This window comes from Physeter macrocephalus, chromosome 6 (genome assembly GCF_002837175.3).
Source record: "Physeter macrocephalus isolate SW-GA chromosome 6, ASM283717v5, whole genome shotgun sequence".
NCBI lineage: Eukaryota > Metazoa > Chordata > Mammalia > Artiodactyla > Physeteridae > Physeter > Physeter macrocephalus.
This window is the reverse complement of record NC_041219.1, coordinates 3,729,964-3,740,945: the sequence shown is the minus strand read 5'-3', so window position 1 is coordinate 3,740,945 and position 10,982 is coordinate 3,729,964. Positions and strand designations below refer to the sequence as shown.

The 10,982-nt window shown below is 40.5% G+C and overlaps 1 protein-coding gene across 1 annotated transcript in view; it reads right to left on the bottom strand.

Moving 5' to 3' along the window:
- CAND1 (cullin associated and neddylation dissociated 1) overlaps positions 1-4,487 on the bottom strand; it is a 42,804-nt gene extending 38,317 nt beyond the window's left edge. Inside the window, exon 1 of the mRNA XM_007130227.4 lies at positions 4,083-4,487. Within this exon, the coding sequence (XP_007130289.1) occupies positions 4,083-4,150 (68 nt within the window). The 5' untranslated portion in view covers positions 4,151-4,487. The remainder of the gene's footprint in view (positions 1-4,082) is intronic.
- Between the last annotated feature and the right edge of the window lie 6,495 nt (positions 4,488-10,982).

The window sequence follows — 10,982 nt, the reverse complement described above, 5'->3', positions numbered from 1 at the left end:
GATCCCACATGCCGCGGAGCGGCTGGGCCCGTGAGACATGGCCGCCGAGCCTGCGCGTCCGGAGCCTGTGCTCCGCAACGGGAGAGGCCACAGCAGAGGGAGGCCCGCATACCACAAAAAAAAAATACAATGCAGTCAATTATTTTAAGATTATATCAAATGGTATTAAAAAAATAGATTGGTAGATTTTACAATGACTTCTTAAACTTCCCCAATCCTTACATGCTTTTTTAACTCTGGAATTAAAATCAAATTCCACTAAAACAAGTTATCTATTGAGAACCCACATGGCCAAGGCACTAAATAAAGTGGAGGATTCAGTTCAGTAAGACAAGGTCCCTACCCGTTCCTATCCCCACCCCGAGTGGTGTTTGTATTGTGTGCTTTCACACCTACCTAGAACTTCAACACCTAGCTCAGATCACTCCTTGAACATGAATGAATCTCCTTGCTTTCACCTTCTCTGCCACTTAAGCCTGAACACTACATACTGTCCTGGGTTATTTATGTTTTTACAAATGCCTTAAGCACTCAACAAGCATGCAGACAATACTGAAGGCAAGCACTATCTTCAACTTTTTGTAGTCCCTCTCAGGGAATTATTTAATCTTCTAGCACAAAATACTCCCTACGCCTAACTTAGAGGGAACTGAAATTTAAGGTCTAACTCTTAATGTCCCCTAGTCAAAATCTTGCAGAAGTAGAATATGGTAGTTTAGAGTTCATGCTCTGGGGGTATCTGGAAATCCCTGATCTACTACTGTTTAACTGGCCTTGGGCAAGCACTTAGCATCACCAGACTGAAGTTTCCTCAGCTGAAACAGAGATTGCTAGTATCCACTTTACTAAAGTTGTAAGGATCAAGTGTATAAAGTCCACGGTAAGCATTAACAATTACGTACAGAGAAATAAAAGACCGGTAAAAATTTTTTTTTAGCTCTTGATTCCTTGGAATACTGGAATTCAGCTGGTGATGAAGCATATGAAAATAAAAGCTGGTGATGAAGCATATGAAAATAAAAGCAGAACCTTATTAGTTACCTCAACCCACTGAATACTCAGTATTAATATTTATAGGTGCAGCATTCACTTTGTTTATACACATTAAAGTTTTCATTCTGTTATCTACAGAATCACTACTCACTGCCACTAAACCATAGTATCCTACCTTTGAAGAACACAGAACACTAAAACATGAAAGAAAAAAGGACACTAGGTTTTTTTCCCCCAATAAATTGAGCCTATAATTTAAGTCCTACCAAAAAAAAAAAATCTTTAAAAGCGTTGACATTCCAAAATTTTGAAGTCTGCATCCATTTCTTTACCTTCTTTACATTAAAAAAACTATTTAGTTATTCAGAGACCTGAAAATTTGGGCCTATAAGGGACCTTTTGTAATCACCCATGTACAAGTCTCTCAAAAGTGAATTTAATCCCAAACTAAGTAGCCTGCCCAACATATCAGATAGTTCACAGCAAAGAATACTACAGGACTAGAACCCATATTTGTAACTGGTAGGTCATATTCCCTTTGGATTCCACCATGAGAAAAATGTTTTCTTCCTTTTGGATGTACTAACTTCTTCTCCCCTTAGCACAAGGTAGAGTGGTCTGCACATGTTAGATTTTCTATCATGTTAATCAATCTTGTCCTCAAGATCCTTCTAGCACTAGGTATTTTAAAACATGTAACAATAACTATGATATTTACAGCAAAATAAACAAGTAAATAAATTTCTAATGAGAAATTAGAAAGCATCATTTAAAAATAGAACACTTGTATTCAAATACGGAAAAATCTTCAAAGCACTTGACCGCAAACGCTATTTAATTAAACTCTTAAATGTCAGTAATTTAATATATATAGTTCTTTGGTTCCCAAGACTTGTCTATTACTGAATGGTCTGAGTGTATTAAGTCTTAAAAACTTAGTTGTTAAAAATATCTTAATGACAAATTACTGGAAGTCATTTACTGTTCTTAGGCATATCTTCTATAATATTCACCAACTATTAAAAATATATCAGTATCACATTTTTAGAAGTAATCCTCCAAGCAATGTTTTAATTTATTCAAGCCCAAATTGGTAGATAATCCTCATCAAGTTCAACACTAGTATACCTTAACATCAGAGCATTACTCTTCCATATAATTAGAAAAAACAAAAAACTCCTCAAGCATGTACATATTACCTTTCCTTTAGAAGAAATGTTAAGAAAGGAAGCTTCAGTCAATAATTACATATGCAGTATTACCACATGACTTGACTTCTTTATTCTAAACATATTATCCATACACAAGTCTGACTAGTGGAACAAAACTGTACTATTATAGGGAAAGTCCTATCTTTAGACTAAAACTGAACACAATCAGAATGAAACTCAGTACTTTTACAGAATGAGCCAAACTGACAGAAATGGGAGGGGGTAAAATCACACCACACATTCTACACTACTTAAAGTTTTTTATGTATGTTCCATTCAAATGTTTATTTAAATTTTAATGTCTTGCATTGGGAGCAAGCAAAGCTCCAAAGGGAAGTAAACAGCAGTCTAATCCTTTAAAAAACAAACAATACCTTTTATTTATTTTAACCTTGATTTTGACCCTAGAACTCACAAATCTAAAAATATTAATGCCCAAAATAAACACTCTTCCAAAAACGAATACTCGAACCTTTATTATTAGCAAACTAATTTTAAAACTTTTGAATACAACATTTAAAAACTCCCTAGATAGCAAAACTTTCTTGAGAATCATTTCTGGCTATGAAGTCACAGAACCAAAATGTATTTCACTGGCCATTTTAATATGCCAGCATAATAATTTAATTAGGAACAGATTATTACATTTTTCTTGGTTCTCCTTTCACAAATGAAAAAATATTTCCCCAGTACATAAGGTTTGGGCGTGTTTTCAGGTGTTAAAAGGTATCTTTCGTACAAAAAAAAACAAATAAGCCCGTCAGCCACAATTTAAATTGAAGACTATTTGTTCTTCCCTACAAAATGCACAGAAAATAAAACCACTAGAGAACAAAACAAGTATCAAAGCTATAAAAAGTTAATTAGATCGGGAGTTGATTGATTTTGTGATGGGATAGAAGGCGGGAAGGAAGGAATGTAACAATTACTGTAGTGCAAAAAAAACCACAGGGAGAGAAACCGAGATTACCCGTGAAAATATAACAATTCTTCAATATGCATATGACCAAGCTTTGGAACCAACCGTACAAGTCTACTGGAACAGAATTTTATAACAAACCTTCACATTCACCGTCCCCATATTAGAAAACTCCTTTCAATAAGACCCATTTGCTTGTTGCACCTTTTTGTTTCAGGCTCAGTAATTCACCTTTCTGGCAGTAATTTTGGATATAAGGAAATGAGACTGAAACTCCGAGATCCTGCTTGGGTTTTTGCCTGCCGAGGGAAAATGACAAGAAATGCTGGCGGGAAAACCCTACGAGTCAAGTTTCCACCCTCCTGGCTCCCCCTCCACCTTCTTCCCACCTTGACGAAAGGGATAATTCAAAGGAAAAGTTTATAGCCCAATCCCCGAAGGGCTGGAAAAGAAAGCAAATCGTTCGAGCTGAATGCACCTAGGACCGCTCACATCTGCGGGAAAGGAGGCGGCAGCTGGGACCCCGAGTGGGCAGCAACAGAAGCTCTGGCCCCGGGAACAGGGCGGCCTAGCGCCTCGGGCATGCCGGCGGGTAGGCCTGGCCTCCGGATCTCCAAGCCTAGAGCGACTCCCTTGCCCACAATGGTGCGTGATCTCGCCCCTTCACGCTACCTGGGACGCGAAAGTCACGTCCTGGGAGAGCAGAGCATGCGGTGGGGGACGCAGAAGAGGCCTAGGACCGGAGACGGGCAACGGCCTAGAGAAAAGAATGGGGGAAGGGGGTTAGAAGATGGGCAAGGAAAGGGACCTGCCGGGATCGGGGAGCGGAGGGTGGCCTGGAGACCTCCGCAAAGCCGAGCAACCAGTTAAGGCCAAAGGGGTGGGGCAAGGCCTGTGTGAGGGCCAGGGCCGCGGATGGGGGACCCCGAGGGGAGCTGAGGGTCGGATTTCGGCCTTACCTGAAGTCCTTGTCGCTGGATGTCATTTTTTCCAGCAAATTGGAAATGTGGTACGAGGCGCTCGCCATGTTGCCGGCCTCGATCCCGCCCGCCGGCGCTGCTCGTGCTGCTGCCCGCCGCCGCTGGGGCTCCTCCTCTCGCTCGCCGCCGCTCCCGCTTCCAGGGTCACAGCGCGACGCAGACGCTGACAAGGGAGGCGCCTCGACGGACTGCCCCCTCCCCGGCGAGGCGTGGGCCTGTCCCGGGGGAAGCAAGAGGCTACGGGGCCGACCTAACGACGGCGCTGCTCGCCGGAAAACGAGCTCATGAGCAGCGAGGAGTGCAGGCTCTCTCCGGAGAGGCAGACACTTCCACTCGGGGCCGTCCCACTCCCACTCCCTCCGCACTCGCTCCCTAAGGCAAGAGGCCAAAACCCGCCTCCTTCGCTCCAGGGGAGGGCGCGGCAGACGCGGGACGCTACGGAAAGCTGAGGTCAGGGTTCAAGAAAGTCTCCCCACGCACGCTGCGGAGACGCTAGGTAAAGGACAATCCTGTTGGCTGAAGCCTGTGTCAATCTTCGCGTGACCCTCCCTTCAGGAGGCATGACAACGGCCAAAAAGGGCTGTTCTCGCGAGACTTGAAAGCGGCGGTTAAAGGACTGGGAACCAGTGGGACGAGGTTGCCTTTATCCGAAAATAACTTGTTTTTCCTGTACGACAGTAAGAGAAAAAGATTACGATTTTTAAGGCGCATAAGGCCTAGGAGAAAAGCTAATTAACAGGTTAGACTCGGGGCCAACATTAGAGTTATTAGAAGGAGCTTTCGTTCTGAATCGGACGCGTGGCCTGCATTGCCTTAACCAGGATGGTGTAATGGTGCCACGTGAAAACCACAAATCCCAGAATTCAGTCCGCATGTTATCCTGGGTCAAGATATGATTGGCTGAAGGAACTTGTAGCTTCCTCATTGGCTCCGTGGGAGGCGTGAATGCTGGGATTTGTAGTCTGGCGAGGCAGCTGTGTTGAGTAAATCCTTTGCAGTACGGTGGATTAGGTTTATGCAGCAGATTCGAATTTTCTCTTACAGTTGTTTTTGGCTGTTGTGGGGTGTCTGCAGAGCTAGGCTGCTGCGGTCTGGGCAGGCGCATTGCGGATTAGTTGATGTTCTTGGCAGAGGCCTAGTAGCGGCTTCCTAGCACTAATCCATGAGAGTGATGGTCGCCTCATCCTCTGAAGGCAGCTGAGCCTCTTCTGGGCACTCCCAACGTGCATTGAAGAGCCAGCCCCCTAAAGCAAGAAGGGCCATAGTAAGACCAAGGGCCGATGACCGGTGATTGTATTCAGGGCTTATTCCTTTTATCTGGAATAGCTAAATGATTACTCTCTGCATTCAGCATTTGTGGAATTAATAATCCTGCAGCTATTTTATTGTTCCCTAAAACAAACACACACAGCAATCGGAGATACCGAATCATGTGTTTCAGTATCCATGTTGTTATCTCCTTCATTTGAATTGGAGCTGGTCTTCCTAAAAATAAAAAAAAAGAGAGAAAGCTCAGTTAAGAGACGAGGAAAATTCAGTCTAAATCTGTTATTGCTCTAGTTGGGGGAAAAAAATTTAAATAGCTCCTTTCTTCCGGGTATTAATCTCAACATTTCTTTACCGTTCTTTCCTATATTCACCAAATGTTATTTAGTGTCTTAGAAAAGACAGGCATAGGCAATAACAAAATAGATGAAACACTTTCTGACCTCATAATTCATATTTAAATTTCCCCTCATTACTCGTTTACCCACATGTATCCTCTACTTTACCCAAGTTAGCTATTATTAGGTTCCATGAGTGCTTCAGCCACAATTCCTTTCTGCCCTGAACAACCTTTTCACAGTATTTAATATAAACTATACACACACACCCCACACACATCACACACAAACAAGCCAGTCATTTATCTTGTGTGAACCCCAAGGCCTAAAATCTCAATCATCTAGTGATAACCCTTTTTTTTAGCCTGAATCTAATGAGAACAAGTCATGGTTTTTTCCTTTTGTGTGTACAAATCTTTCATTTATCAATTTCCAACTGAACTATAATATTTGTAGTTAGCTTAAATATAAATCCTGTTTACTGCCACTTATTAGCTGTCATAGGCAATTCATTTTAAGCTCTCTGAGCCTTTCTTTCTTCATGGGTAACAAAATGATCATCAGAGTATTTCCGCATAGGGCTGTTTTAAGAGTCAAATTAGCTATTGTCTTAGTCCGCCAGGGTTGCCATAACAAAATACCACGGATTGGGTGGCTTAAACAACAGAAATTTATTTTCTCACTTGAGGCTGGAGGTCCAAGGTCAGTGAGCTAGCAAGGTGGGTTTCTCCTGAGGCCTTGGCTTGCAGACAGCCACCTTTTCCTTTGTTCTCACAAAACCTTTTCTCTATGCACCCGCAGCCTGGTATCTCTTTCTCTTCTTATAAGGACACCAATCATACTGGATTAGAGCCCCACCTTTTTAAACTCATTTAGCCTTTATTGTGTCCTCATGTAACCTTAATTACCTCTTTAAAGGCCCTATCTCCAAATACTGTCATACTGGAGGTTAGGGCTTCAATATATGAATGGGGGGCGGGAACAACACAATTCAGTCCATAACAGATATCCCATATAAAGTGCTCAGCACATTGTCCAGAACATAATAATAATACTTATAACTAGTTTTTTTGCATACTTACAAAGGTCATGGAACGCATCTAATAAAAGTTGGCTATTGTTATTATTACTACATTCTCAGTCTTGTCCCTATCCCAAGCCATCCTACATAGCCAGTTGAAAGTTTCCCAAAACATTGTTTTTATAGTGCTACTCACCAGTTTTAAAAGTTCAGCAGGTTTCTGCTACTAAATAAAGTCCAAATGTTTGCAATCAATGACCTCCTTCATCTGTCCCTAACCCTTTCTGACTTTCTCCCACTATTCTAATACAGTATAGGAATTGCTCGGGTCAATTTTTTTGAGTACCTCAAAGACCCAGCTCCAAGTTTTTGTACATCATTACTGTCATCATAATAATAAGCACTTACTTATAGGTGAGGTGCTGCATTAGCTTATTTAATCTGCTTTTTTAAGTATGAGAGGCACAGATTGGTTATGTAACTTGCCAAAGATCAGCAATAAAGAGCAGTCAGGATGAAAACCCAGGCAGTGTTGCTTCAGAGCCCATACTCCAGACCTCTGTATTGGAATGCCTCTCCCTACCTGGAATGCCTCTCACCTCCCCTATCTCACTTTCTAAGATCTTGAACCAATCATAGTGTTTATATGCTAGCCTCCAACTACAGTGTAAGTTCCTTAAGTGCTTATACCAACTTGAAATCACTTCTTCTTTCAAGTACTTAGCCCTTGCCAAATTCATAATAGGCACTCAATAGTACTTAATTTTATTTTGTATTCTTGACCACTTAGATATTTGATTTGTGTATCACTGAATATAGCTTGTTGCTAAACAGTGGGAAAATGTTTTCCTTTAAGGATCTGTAAATGCTAAATTAATGTTAAGTGCAAAAGGAAATAAGTCTAGATAAGGCTATCCTCTAAGAATTTTCTTTCTGTTTAGTGGTTATAATGCAAAACTGAGATAAGAAATTTGATAAAAGTAAAAAAAAAAAAAAAATGGAGTCTTTCAAGCTGTTGGGAGGTTCTTCAAATATCAACCAGTAGTCTAACTTGTTTCTCATTTATTGAGTGTCTACACTGTGCCAAGCACACCCTCCTGTCTATGTCAGGACCACCATGGGAAGAGAGGATTCTAAGAGAGATATGGTTATTAGTTGGCAGAGTGCTGGGTGCTGGGTCTTTCCTTCCCTTCCCACCCAAAAAAAACCCAAAAAACAAAAAAAACCCAAAACACAAAAAAACCCCACCACTCAGAGGAAATGAGAATCCCTATAGGAAGAGAAGGACCTGGAAAGCTTTGAGGTTTGCCCAAAATGTTATTCCAGGTGAAGGAAAATATTTGATGGAGTGTGTTAGAAAGCAGTAATTGGAAAACAAAACGAGAAAGAAATATTTCACTTTGGTACCCTCAGAGCTTCAGATTATTCATCCCTTGGCTGGCCACCTACCGCTTTGTGCCCATTTGAGGAGAGAAGAAGAGAAATGGAGGATAGAGAGGGGTACTGCATTGTAGCAGCTGCACTCCCTCCTATTTTTAGAGACACACACCAAGGGGGGTGCCAATCACCCCTTTTAGAAATGACTTATTACCGTCATACTACCAACTCCCTCCATTTAGTGTGGCAAGGATGCATGAGTCTCCAGCGGGCAAAGTAGACAACTCCCTCCAAAGTAAGTTCGGTTTGAGTGTTCCCCTCACCCCCCCTTTCTCTCTGCCATATGAAGACACAGAAGGCAGCCATCTGAAAGCCAGGAAGAGAACTCTATGGTATTTTGTTATGGCAGCCCAAGCTGACTAATGCAAGTGTGCAGCTACCTGACATATTCAAGTGTAGAATTTTTTAAGGTCCTACCTATTGCCATCTCAAGGGATGAGAGTACCATAAAACGTAATTTGGAAATGACTGTTCCATTGGTAATTTTTTTTTTTTTCTGAACTGAATGATGAATGGGTGATGTGGAGGAGGCGAGTCTTGGTAGAAAATAAGTTTATTTGACGTTCATTTTAGCACAACCTTATGCCAAGTAAATGTGGACTGTGCTTACTTCATACATTTGCTATAAATTGAGTTAAAGGAAATAAAGAAAATAGAGCTATTTATTCAACTAGTTATTAGTTTCTGAAACATAGTTCTTTGTTGAATGTCAAAGCTAATATGTTAATGAGGGAGGAAAAGGGCAGCTCTGATTTGCATTTCAGTGTAGACAGCTTTGCACACAAATAAACAGACACAAAATGCTTCCTGTTACAGACCATTTGTCAATTCTGAATTCAACTTAGATGCAAAAGGAAGTAAATGCTATATAACACTAATCTTAAGAAGATTTCCATTTGATTTAAAACAGCCCAGCAACTAGAGTTTTTCTATGATTTACTCTCTTCTAAACAACTGCTAGAAGCTCTTGGTTAATTTTTAGTGGCACTCTAAATCAAATTTAATTGTTACTCTATGAAGGAATTATTTTTTTAGAGTTAGAAATACATTTGCATCATATTAGTGAAAATTACAAAGACTAAGTCACAAAGTTGCTTCATTTGGAATATCTTCCATTTCATTCTCACTTTTGACTTTTATAGTAGTATTAACCATCATCTGGCATTTTAAAATTGTAACATTTTCCGATATGAATTTATAAAAGCACTGTCCAGGATTTACAAACAACTAAAAATATAACTTTACATATGTAAAGCTGGTTATCAGTTTTGGCAGAAGGAGGCAGAAGAAAAGGGTAGAATTCAGCAAATGCTGCATTTTGCTTTAAATACAGATGTTTGCTGATGACTTGAAGCACTGCTTAAAAAGATATTCTGCTTACCACCAAGTGAAAGTTTTGATTTTGGGGGAATAAAAGGTGTGAAAGACTAATTAAAGAGAAATCATTAGCCCACAGGATCAGGGATTGGAAAAAATTGAAAAAAAATGAGGTGGGGGAAAAATACTAACTTTAGTGAAAAGAAATTTAATGAAGTGGTACTGAGATTCCCTCAGCAATGAATATTTATACAATGAAATAAGTCCATCATTATTACTTATACTATTAGATAAAGTGGTAAAAATGTCACATTCTAGAAGAAAGTTGCCACTTATGTAAAACGTGTTTTTGCTCTATTTATATCATTTTGGAAAATACAGACTTTTCTATATGATCAGGTAAACTCTTTTTACTTCATGGAGAATGCAATAATATTTTTCCATCAATTTCTAAATGTGAGAGGTTTGTTATATGGATGTAGTTATTAACGCTTAAGATATGTTGCAACCTAGAATTGGTTTAGAAGAAAATGTTTATTGATTGGGGCAAACTATTTCTTTTAACAGTACAACCAAGGCTTAACACAGGAAAAAAATATTTGTAGAACATATATTTGACAAAGGACTTTTATTCAGAACTTATATAACCCTGTAATAAGAAGACAGAAATCCCTGCTTAAAAATGAGCAAGATTTGACCAGACACTTCACAGAAGAAGCTACAGGATGACAAATGAAAAGGCACTCAATATCATTAGTATCAGGAAAAGATAATTTAAAGCTACATGAGACACTACTACATCAGAATAGTTAAAATCAAAAAGGGTGATCAGGGCTTCCCCGGTGGCGCAGTGGTTGCGCGTCCGCCTGCCGATGCAGGGGACGCGGGTTCGCGCCCCGGTCTGGGAGGATCCCGCGTGCCGCGGAGCGGCTGGGCCCGTGAGCCATGGCCGCTGGGCCTGCGCGTCCGGAGCCTGTGCTCCGCGGCGGGAGAGGCCACGGCAGGGGGAGGCCCGCATACCACAAAAAAAAAAAAAAAAAAAAAAAAAAAAAAAAAAGGGTGATCATACCAAGTGTTGGTACACATGCACCTCTGTGTTCATAGCAGCACTATTGACAATAGGCAAGACATGGCAACAACTTAAATGTCCATTGACAGATGAATGAATAAAGAAGATGTGGTACATAGATACAAGGGGATACTACTCAGCCATAAAAAAATGAAATAATGCCATTTTCAGCAAAATGAATGGACCTAGAGATTATCATACTAAATGAAGTTTGCCTACCACCACATTAAGTCAGAAAGAGAAAGACAAACACCATATGATATCACTTGTATGTGGAATCTAAAATATGACACAAATGAACTTTTATGAAACAGAAACAGACTCACAGACATAGAGAACAGGCTTGTGGTTGCCAAGGGGGAGAGGGTGGGGAAGGGATGGATTGGGAGGCTGGGGTTAGCAGATGTAAGCTATTATATATAGAATGGGTA